The sequence below is a fragment of the Sinohyriopsis cumingii genome, chromosome 2 (assembly GCF_028554795.1).
Source record: "Sinohyriopsis cumingii isolate HCF-2022 chromosome 2, ASM2855479v2, whole genome shotgun sequence".
Lineage (NCBI taxonomy): Eukaryota > Metazoa > Mollusca > Bivalvia > Unionida > Unionidae > Sinohyriopsis > Sinohyriopsis cumingii.
In genome coordinates this window covers 138,803,266-138,815,292 of record NC_142962.1, presented here as the reverse complement: position 1 = coordinate 138,815,292, position 12,027 = coordinate 138,803,266, and the positions used below count along the sequence as shown (strand labels likewise).

General features: G+C 34.3%; 1 protein-coding gene across 1 annotated transcript in view; it reads right to left on the bottom strand.

The window, feature by feature from the left end:
- Positions 1-12,027, bottom strand: part of LOC149805925 (TATA-binding protein-associated factor 172-like) — a 182,310-nt gene that overhangs the window by 64,098 nt on the left and 106,185 nt on the right. Inside the window, exons 23-29 of the mRNA XM_089950707.1 lie at positions 10,939-11,077; positions 8,849-8,952; positions 7,664-7,865; positions 6,555-6,703; positions 3,453-3,605; positions 2,867-3,004; positions 1,828-1,979 (exon numbers count right to left, since the gene is read on the bottom strand). Of these exons, the coding sequence (XP_089806833.1) occupies positions 1,828-1,979; positions 2,867-3,004; positions 3,453-3,605; positions 6,555-6,703; positions 7,664-7,865; positions 8,849-8,952; positions 10,939-11,077 (1,037 nt within the window). The remainder of the gene's footprint in view (positions 1-1,827; positions 1,980-2,866; positions 3,005-3,452; positions 3,606-6,554; positions 6,704-7,663; positions 7,866-8,848; positions 8,953-10,938; positions 11,078-12,027) is intronic.

The window sequence follows — 12,027 nt, the reverse complement described above, 5'->3', positions numbered from 1 at the left end:
CTATAAGTCTGCTTTTCTTTGGAAGAAATAACATACTGGTATTATAACTGATATTGATTGTAAAATTACCCCTGTACATGAAAGACCCTGCAAACACAGTCCCTAGCAGATAACCATGAACTGAACTTTCAAGTTTCTTGGAAAATTGATATTTTCTGTCTTGGAAATATGGCAAGTGTTGTTATTAGTAGTGCAAAGATAAACTACAGCGAAATCTGCTTGTGGAATAGCATGTGGACAGATAAATGATTCCTTCTGATTGGTAAGTGAATGATTTGTTATTTTTGATTGCATGTACATCTTCGATTCAACTGGGGCAAGAAAGGGGATGTTTATCAGAAGAAAACAGGCTGACTTATCACATTTCTGGTTGTCATTAAGTTTTTGGTGCCTGTTGAGGGTTAGGATTTTTGTGGCCAGTGATGAGTACTGCCTGTGTCTGGAACATTGTTTTCTAATAGTTTTTAACATAGATATTTTCTCACACTTGGGTTTTTAATGCATTTAGAAGCCAAATCTGGCAAGTTTACTTTTATAGCCACTATTTTCATTAGTGAGTTAAGCTTATGTGTTTCTTTCCTCCAAAAACTAATTTGGTAAATTTCTTAAATTGTTGGCATTTGTTTGTTTGGAAAACAACTCCATTGGCCAAGCAGATGACAACAATAGTTGCATCCCTTTATAGAGTAGTTCCTACTGTGTGGATACCATGACCGAGACGACCTGACTGAGACGATGAGACTGAGATAGGAAAAGTAAGGTTAGGAAAAAAGCAACATTTCTCTGTCACATGAGTGAGAATATCCAAGTAAAGTACCTTCCCCTGTGACTCCATGGTAACTAATATAAGCTTATCCAATGGTAGGATTTAAGCTTGTACCAATTTTTGCTGCAAGTCCAGCATCCAAAACAGCAAGCCACCATGGCTCCTTTCGCAGTTACAGACCTGCTAACCCTGATGAGACCATCTCAGTAAAGCAGTTGTTTAACTGAAAAGTTTGTAAAGTACACGTAGACCTTGTTTACCACTAGTGCAGTTGCACAAACTTCTGTTCCAAACCCTATGCAGGTCAATGGCTTATTGCTATCTCTAACCTGACATAAGTCTGGAGTTTTTTTTCTCCAGTTAACATGATGATGGCAATCATATCTCCTGCCACAATTCATATTCAAATTGGCATGTGATGTCCAATAAACGTAATTGTGTCCTTTCCAGCTTTTATTCACAGGAATCTGAATATTCCTTTTCATTCTTCTGTGCTGATTATTAACACTTTTTAAGAGGCTTAATTTCTGTTTTGTGTTCAACATGATTTGCTTGCTGGACATTATTATAAAAAATTCTATAATCAACAGTTTGATCATGCAGACACTTCGCATGAAAAACTATGTGTAGTTTCAAGCATCTGAGGTATAGCTGTAAAGTTAGTCTGGTTCCCTGACTAATTCCACTAATTCTAATATGAAACCTGGATCCAAATCAAACAATGGATGAACCAATTATCTGGATTTTTTTGGCAACAATCATTTGTCAGTAGTTTTTGCTTTTATGCCATAAGCCTTTTAAGGGTCACTGGCAAATTTGTAAGCAAAGAAAAAGGCCACAACTCCACTAAAACTTGCTCCATAAACTGGAAATTTTTTATGAAATGGTGAACAAGTCTACAATAATTATTGGATTAGGCATTGGGTCCTGGTCTTAATCTATTAATAAGATGTACTTATTACATGTTCCACCTATTCACTGTTACACACATAACTGTTTTAAATAAGAAAAACAATATGGTGCTGGAATTTCAAGAAGAAACACATTAAGGAACTACCTACCTCATCCGCTCAGCTGGGGGTCCAGCATACATCAAAGGGTTGAGATGCTTGGTGTCCACAAACTTCTTAACCTCATAGACCCAGTGACCAATGAGGGTGGGTGGGCACACCACAATGGAAGGCAAAGGAGTATAGTTTGGGCTCTTGGTTTTCTGAAATTAAAGAAAATTATTTATAATATTACATCACTGATGCAATATTGGTAGGAGGTCGTGTTTAAGGGAACACACAGTTTTTACAGGACAATATTTTATGTGATAAATAACCTTTAACAAATAAAGATAAAATTTACAACTGTTTATCCATATCATCTATATGGAAGTATCAAAGATTATGATAATGGTACTGTATTATTTGAAACAGAACTCCATGTATTAGCTGTGACATAACCACCAAATACTTGAAGAAACCTTTCCATCATTCACAACTTTTCTAATTGCTGCTTGTAAGATGCTTTTGAAAAATAAATAATTAAGGCAAGCATCTCAAATGCAAAGCTCCTGCAAGAAAAACACTTGATCTGGGCATATTATCTAGCAATCAAACACTTAAATGACTGCTACAAATAATTCATATTTATATAGGCTTCATGTTGTGGTAGACTCAAAGCAAATCATCAATATGTGATCTTCAAGCATTTGTTCATCTTAAATGTGGAGAAGGGTTGCATTAATTTTGGTGGGGATTCATGCTATCATGTTTTGGGGTAAAATATGGTATGAGGCATATACTTTTATGACTTGAGCTGTTGTCAAATACTGAGATCCAATGTTTCCCCTGAAAACAGTTGTAATTTTACTATCACTCATTCAGGGTGGTGTCAAGGAAATAGCAGACTATTTTTTACATAGGGTGATTTCTTTGTTAAACAATGATATGATAGATTATCAATAAACAAGGATCAAGCATGCTATGCCAAACACTTGGAAATGAATTTACATTTAGGTTATGTGCTTTAGTTATGAAATATCCCCTATATTACTGTTAAACATTACAAAAATCGTGTATTAGATGAAGGTTAAAAACTTGAACACTGTACTGTGTATTGCTCCCCTCTCAGTTTATGGTCACTGGCAATGATGCAAATGGACTGAAGGGTCTTCCCCAGCCCCATGTCATCACACAGGATCCCATGTAGCTTGTACTTACTCAAGAATGCCAACCAGTTCACACCATCCTGAAATATCAGAATTAGGACAGTCATGTTTACTTCCCATTACTTGACTCAATTATCACGGAGAAGCTGAAGAATGACCTAGTACATTTTTACAAGAATTAAAGTTTTCTGACAAGAAATATAATTATAATTGTTCCTGTCCCCAAGCTTACATACATTAAGGTAGTGGGCATGTCACTGACTTGAAACAAAAGTCTTTAAAAATGAATTAATGTCAGTTCACATTGTAATGAAAATTGTGACTACTCTTCACCCCTTATCTACTAAACCAACAATGACCATTATATATTTCAAATAAGTTCTTATTACAATTCAGCTAAATATCACAATCCCAACCTTATAAAACAGTTACCATAGCCTACTTTCTATAATATTTTTTACTAGCTCTGATCACTTAATGAGAAAGGAAATATGATAACAGGAGGTGCTACTATAGTCTGCCTCTAACCTGTTGGTATTTTCTGAGCTCTGCCTTGATAGGGACCTCTATTTGGTAGCTCTCTAACTTGGAACCATCCATTAGCTGTTCTAGAAACTTCCTTTCCACTTCTTTCTGCTTGGTCAGGCTGATCTTCATCTCAGGAGGATCCGGAATTCCAGCCTGTGGAAAGAAAAAAAAGGAAAAACCAGTCAAATATGGCAGCCATCATGCAATGATTTAGTATGGAAGGAGACACAAAAGACTTGGTATGAAAAGGAACAATTTCAGCAACAAAAATCAGATTCAGAAGAAATTTTATATAGATAAAAGCCGCCCGTCTCTCTTCCTTAATTATGTATTTCATTTTTATCCAGAACTGCTTTTCATAATGGAATGCAACCATTAAAAAGTTAATGGTTTGTCTCCTTCATTGTGGCACCAACCTTCTTGGTTTGTAGATAAGCTGACTTAAGAGCCCCTATCATGCCTATTACCAAAAAATATATATATCTTAAATTCTGCATTCGCAAATAAGATGCATAACAATCAATGATAAGACCTATAAAACATAATTTTACTTTCTGCAACACTGCTTAAATGATGTGTATAATTACATTAAGTTCAGCCGATTACCCTGAAACTTTTTCTTCCTTTAGAATGCTTTGCTAATGTTTATTCTTAGGACTGAGTTGCTGTCATAAGCTTGCCAGAATTACTGCAGAAAATACAATTCATGCATTTCTTAATAAAAAAAATTACAAAATTATGTGCAGACATTTTGTACATTAAAAAATAGCTGCATGTTGCTATAGAGAAGAATTAAAAATAGATCAGCGACCAAAGCTGTTTTGCATATGCATCATTGAGGAGAAAAGCTTTCATTATGTTATTAATAATTTTAAAAAACCATTCCTTATGATGATAGATTACAATTTTAATAATTTTATACAAGTTTTATGAAAGCATACAACATGTGAAGTACTTGTGCAAGGGGTTTTATTACAGCATCAACCAATGATAGAAGTTTGGATATATTTATTGTTGAGATGATGATTGATCAGGCACTGGTTTCTTATTTTATGTCAAATGGAGCTTCAGAATGGATGGAATGAAAAAACAAAACCCACAGCAAGACAAATGAATACAAATGCATTTGTTCCACTGCACACTGCTACCCCTCAGTTAATTCTACCATATACCACTGTAGCATAACCAATCAGAACCCAACATTATTACATTAATTTTTTATTAAATACAAGGTATTTATCCCATATATTTAGTGATCAATGTGAAATGAACTAGATTTTGTTGTTGGCCAAAATTTTTTCCATATTTTTGCATTTATTTCACAGAGCTTTTAAACTTTATATTAAATGACTTGGAAATTAAAGATGGTCCATTATGTACATCCATGCATATGTATCATAGCAATTTCTCTTTGTTGCATGTAGTTTAGATTCCCAAAACCTTGCCCTTCAAATAAACAAGTTGAACTTTAAACTGACATGGTAACAAAGAACTAAACCTTGAAAAGATGCAAAGCACATTTTAATAATGTTAGATTAATATATTAAATGAGGAAATCAGCAAAATTTCAGGTGTGGAAAAAGTCAAAAATATTTCACATCTGCATTAATATGGAATCCAAATGTAACAAAAATTTATATACAGTCATGAATGTGCATACACGCCCAACAGGCATACACATATATGCACAAACAAACATGAAAACATAACATAGGACTTTGTTTTAAAAAGGCTCTTTACCCAAGGATAAAGAGAATTTTGTACCAGAACTGTTGCTGGCAATCAATCAATTTGTTTATAATTTGGTTTTAAACAATTAAGCAGTTATCAGATTCTGATGATCCACATATACAACACACATTTTAAGTTTAAAGATAAAAGAAAATCTGTATATGACAATCAAAATCCAGCAACTAAACACTGGCAAAGACATGGAGGACAGGCTCAAAAAGGCTCTGTCACCTCCAAATTTTTCTCAGTACGACCATTCTTATAGCTTCTTCTCTGTCTCTGTCTGTCTCTCTCACATCTACATATGCACACATAGATGGTCATGAACAAAATATCTGCAGTAAACAAATCCAGGAAACAGTGGAATGATAAACAAGAATGAGCTCGATAATGACAAATGTAAGCAACCGCTGTTTTTAAGGTTATTTTTCACCCAATTCAAAATCTGTGACATGATAAAGAAATTAGGAAATAGTGACAAAGGAATAAACATCAATCATGGAAAGGATAAAATAAAACAAAATTTATTTATATCAATGGAAAACAAGACAACAAAGAGTGCAGTTTGTCTTCATTTTTTTTATTCATTAGGGTTAAGTACAAACAAGAACACATATATAATTTGCATATATGTTAGTTTAAAAACGTAAACATGTTCTTGATTGTGCTGGTAGTTTTTGAGGACTTTGAAGATGCAGAAATATAGCAAAATTTGATGTTTCTGACAAACATACACAAATTCAGGAACAAAATTACCTGTTCATTTCACAGTGTTTCATTATATCATTTGCACAAATACTAAAGAGGACATGGAGTGATTGTGATAAAACCATGACATATTCACTTAGAAACAATTTATTGCTAACTTTGGAGCCAAAAATTGGCCCTTATCCAATCTGTCTTTTCCAATAAAAAGTAGAATTTAATCAAATAATTCTACTATAAGCAATTTATTATAAAAATCTGAACTCAGATCTACAAACTTTTTTGTATTTGAAGGAAGCAAATTAAAATCACAATACCTGAAAAAACTGATCACTCTGTTTCTGTAAAACATACCTGGGACCCAGGGAAGGCACTTTTAATGTGGAGTCCTGACCCATAGATATAATTTAGAAATTTTCTTATCATTTTAATATGAACTCTGTGCTATCAAAGTACCCTGGAATATATTTAAATAAAACTGCCCTCCTTGGGTACCATGTATGTTTAAATGGAACAGCCCTAAGAACTAATAAGTTTCTAATAATACTTCTAATTCTCAGCATGAATCTTCTTGAGTTACCTTTCCATTATACCAAACCTAACAACTAAAACATGCAGATAACATTAAGTCGTATTTAGGCAAATAATGCAATAGAGAACACAGACCTCCAAAGGCATAAGCCTTATGAGTGTGGCAAAGCAATGAGTATTCATCAGGCGAACAGCTTCATTTTGGTCACTCATCCGTCCCAGAACAGGGACAACAAGCAGCACAATGTATGGGATCAGAGTCAATCCAAGATGATCAATAATGTCTTACACATGGTCAAGGAATCAAAGATTAATGATGATACATTGAGAGTTCTTAAAAAGAAGAAAATACATTCTTAATAAAGCACTGATGATCCTTTTAAGTATTTAAGTGCTTGTATGGACTACTTCTCTGTTTTCCCAACAATATCAACTCTAATCACTTAGTATTTCAATATCTATTATGTTGAGGGTGGGGTGGTTTCAACAGCACTTTTAACACAATCCTGGATATATCATGTTTGCAAATTTGGAGCTAAGTGCCTTTCCCAAGGACATGCTCAGGAAGCCAATGTGAGCTTGTATCAAACCTGAGACCTTTGGATTACAACTGAGCTACTGTGGTTCTCTTTCAATTTATTAGCAGAATAATATCACTTTACAGTAAGATACAATTTGACATAACACCTATCAACATCATAATATAACTGTCACAGAATTGTGTACATTTATTGTTTACATATTATTTAAAAAAGAATGTATGCGAGTTTCATTTCTGTGTACAGCGTTACCTGGGGGTGGTTTATCTATATCATACATTATTTCGATGTAGTGAGTTTGGTTCCCTCTATGCTGTATGAGTGAAGTGCTTAGAATGGGAAAACTGATATACTTTGAGCGCACAGACCGTGCATGCAACACAGGCTCTTTAAGAGAGTCAAACATTACATTACAGAAAGTCTTGTCAGTGAGTGGTGCACTTTAAGCTGAACAGTGTATGATCTCTCTCTCTCCAAACACACAAAATTCAAGAGACGATTGCATGGCTAAATGATTAAGGGCAATGATGTATGGGAGCTAGATGATAAGTTCTGTTACTGATGGGATGGATTAGATTCCTGTTTGAATTGTGACCCTCGAACCTGTATGATTATGAGTGTAATTCTCTATCTTTCTTTCTTCCTATCTCCTATAGGTAGGTATGTAGGTATCTATACATGTTAGAATTTCTATGTAAAGGATACTGGCTATTGCTTCAGATACTCCCTGTCTTGTGGTATCATTATCTGAGACTTCAAGGAGAGGCAGTACTTTTTCTATGGTAAAGGTCATGACCTCTGAGGGCAAAAGTTGACTAAGCACACCCAAACAACGAGCTGCCATGTGTCGCACAGCAGTATATTTACAGTGTAAATAAGTCAGCAGTTTGGGGAGCTTATTTATCACCTGCAAAAGAGGAAGAAAAGAAAATTACTGCAATACAGTTCTGAGGTAAAAATGTAAACTAAGTCATCCAGTGTCTTTTGGAGTACTGGTCTAACACTGAATATCCCAAACCCAACCAATCAAAGAAGTACATAAAGCACATTAGGCTTAAAGGTCAGGATACACTTTTCGTGAACACTGCATGACAGGTCAGGATACACTTTCATGAATACTGCATGACAGGTCAGGATGCACTTTTCATGAATACTGCAAGACAGGTCAGGATGCACTTTTCATGAACACTGCATGACAGGTCAGGATGCACTTTCATGAACACTGCATGACAGGTCAGGATGCACTTTCATGAATACTGCAAGACAGGTCAGGATGAATACTGTGTGAAAGTTTCAGGTGAATACAGCTACTGATGACAGAGATACAAGACAGCCACATAATCTCACTGCTGACACCACAATACTCTCATCACAGTCAAGACAGGAAACTGTATGCATGTACTTCATTATAAGGTAGTCTCACTATAAAGTGGTATATTCTATGGCTCCCATGGACTCCATTATAATGAGGAAGTACTGAACGCATGTACTTCATTATAAGGTAGTCTTACTATAAAGCAGTATATTCTACGGCTCCCATGGACTCCATTATAATGAGGAAGTACTGAATGCATGTACTTCATTATAAGGTAGTCTCACTATAAAGTGGTATAATCTATGGCTCCCATGGACTCCGTTATAATGAGGAAGTACTGTATGCATGTACTTCATTATGAGGTAGTCTCACCATAAAGTGGTATATTCTATGACTCCCAAGGATAGCATTATATGTCTCACCTTTCTTTATGAAGAAGAAGATAATATTCTGGTGCTTGTCTACCAGATTTTAAAGGCAAGTATAAATTAAACTTAAAGAAATTTTAAAAAAATGGAATTAAAAAAAATAAACTGAAGCCAAACTGTTAATATAAATAATCAGTTTCTGTATACCTTTAATAACAGAGAATTATGTAATACTGGACAAACAGTCTCCAACACCTGAAGTGAATGGACAATCTCTTGAGCTAAGGACTCGTCCATCTGCACAAGATTATCTGGAATACAAAATCTCAGCATAGAAAGTGTAATCTATATATTACTTGTACTAATATTAGTACCCATACTTCACTGAGGCTGTGACATCATAGCTAATATATTACATGCCATAATTACAGTAAATTGTATAAAAATGTCCATTTATTTTTACTACTAACCTGGATCTGCAGGTCAAACTGCTTGGCCAAAATGGGCAAAATCCATGTTTATTAGAACCAGAATTCAAACACAAAACATAATGAAAAATTATTTATATTCAACACTCACTTTAACTATTTTGCATGTCCAACTTTTGCTGACTGATCATGAAGTTCAGAAATTCTGCAATGGGTACGAAGAAGTGTTCAATCAGAGTGCTGTATTGCATCACTCTCATACTCTTCTTTACAAAGTTATGAAACAATGCTGATTTATCCTTTTTCTGACTGGATATGTTTTAAAGTTTAAAACATCCACCTCCTTTAAGAATTTTCAAGCACAAGTTAAACTGTAAAAGCCTGTTTCACTTAATATCTGGGGCCATTTTCTTTAAAGATACAGACTGGTCAACTTACTTGACTGTGAATATAATGACACTGTGTGGCCAAGTTTAAAGTTAAAGAAACTTATCTGTTTTCTTGGAAATGGGTCATATACAGTTACCAACAACAGAAAATTATGAAAATACATGTAGATTTATGATTGACAAATTAGCCCTTATGCTATTCTTATGCAACAGTCATTCTTTTTAGAATATTCTCACATTTTTATAAGTGGAATAAAAAGATGACAATATAAATGTCAAAGACAACTTTTATTGCTTCATTTTTATTTTTATTGTACTGGCAAAGCGCAATTCAAAAAAAAGACAAGCATAAGATGTAATTCTGTGAAAAAACAGCACAATGATTACGCCAAAAGTGTAATGGATGGCATGTACAAGTATATCTGACAATAATATGCCAAATAATAATGGCAAAAATAAAAATGTCTAACAATGCAAAATCAACATAAAAGGAAAACTGCACTAATTTCAACAATCTAAATTTCAGAGCAGCCCAGCCAACATTAAATAAATCTCAGTAAGGCAGACAATATTTTTCCTAAGTTAGATCAATGTTTAGCAACGTGTAATGAACTTTCTTCAACTGCTTTTGTTAGCATGGAAAATATGAGTTTGACAAGTTTAGAGGTGTGGTCTGATGCAGCAATGGCAACATGATGTTCAATGAAATTGTTTGTGAAGTATACTTCAGTTTTAATGAACTCGAGTTCGTTTCAGAAGCTGCAGTTCCAAACTCACTGGGGTTCAATAACCTCATGCTTGATCTCATAATCTTACACAATCTTTAAAATGATTGATTTTAAATCCAACTTGAGAGTCAATCATCTGCAGTAAGCATCACTTATACTGACAAGAGATTATGTCCAATATCACTGTTTCTGCTTTTTTTAAAACCAAGCATGGCCAAGTATCTGAATATTGTTTTTATACTTCTATATCGATTGTTTGGACTTTTATATCACTATTGTTGATCAAAAACAGGTAATACAACTATGACTGATATCACTACTGATATCATAAAAGGCAATACAACTATGAATGTGATATCACTTTTGTTAATCATAAAAAGGCAATACAACAATGACTGTGATATCACTACTGTTGATCATAAAAGGCAATACAGCTATGACTGTGATATCACTATTGTTAATCATAAAAAGGCAATACAACTATGACTGTGATATCACTATTGTTGATTATAACAGGACACCTTGAAGAAATTGATGGAAATTAATGCTATTTGTAACAATTTTATTAATGCTATTTGTAACAATTTTATTAATGTAGTTCATCACAATATTTACTGTGAGAAATAGTTTTTGCCAAATCAATGTGATTACTAAAATTGTGATTGTACAGAGCAGTCCTGAAATTCTTTTCTCCTCTGTGAAATGTTTTTTTTCTTAAAGAAATAAACAATTTTAATGACATCATTACATACCATCCTCCAGCATGAGTGGACTGCTAATTATTTTCCACAGTGTTGGCAGGTCGTCGGGCAGTCTATGGTCAAATAACTGGGCTACTGTGGTTAGAGCATTTTCAGCCCCTTGCCTCTGGACTAACAAGTTTTTCTGGACCTGTAACAGTTCTCACAGTTACTGTATATACTTGCTTATAAGTTGAGTCCAACTGCAAACTGAACAGTCCCAGACCTACCATTACATAATGTGCCAACAGATCTGGGTCTGTGCAGTTTGTTAGGAGTAATCAGTAGATCAAGCAACATATACCATGGTCTGCAGGCACATTTATGCTATTGCAGATCAGGATCTTTGTTGTTTGCAATTTGACTCAACTTACAAGCAAGGATATACAATAATCTTTTCATGACTCAGAAACACAAAATTAAAAATGGATTCCAGAGAATAGTATGTTTTGCCTGTTCTGCAGCTGCAAGCTTCCAAACCCTACCCAAAACAAAAGTACTCTAGATTGAAGGATACCCCACCAATATAAGGTCAGTTGAATGAGTAAATTTTCTGCAGCAGTTAACTGACTTTAAACTTGAAGCTACTGAGTATAAAATAAATTTGGTTCTTTCTTAGGTGAAAGGATTGTATTATATCCGTAGTGGTCCACCTATTGAACAGCTCCTGGCTTTGCTCTGTTAAAGATTTTTATGCAAAAGCACCAGACTATAACCAGTTGATCACAAACTCACTTAGTTTTAAAGTGTTATGGTTGCCAATGAAGAAATAAGTTGCCGTAATAAGTGCAAAATGTTGTCTGCCATTCAGTTTTGAAGGAAAAATGAAAGCACTAAAAAAGTATGAATCCTATGATCACTGCTGATAAGCATCAATATAAATTCTTCAGTAGAAGGAAAATGGAATGGATGGAGATAGCTAGGAGGGAGAATGATAGTTACAGTTGGATGTTTGTACCCTAATCGTTTTTATTACAAGATCTTAAACGTTTTTTGCACAGCGATCAATGATTATTCATAAATAAGATTAATATGAGTTTTATCCCATTAATTCCACAACAACCATGTGATATGTAAATGAAAATACTAAATATTTTTACA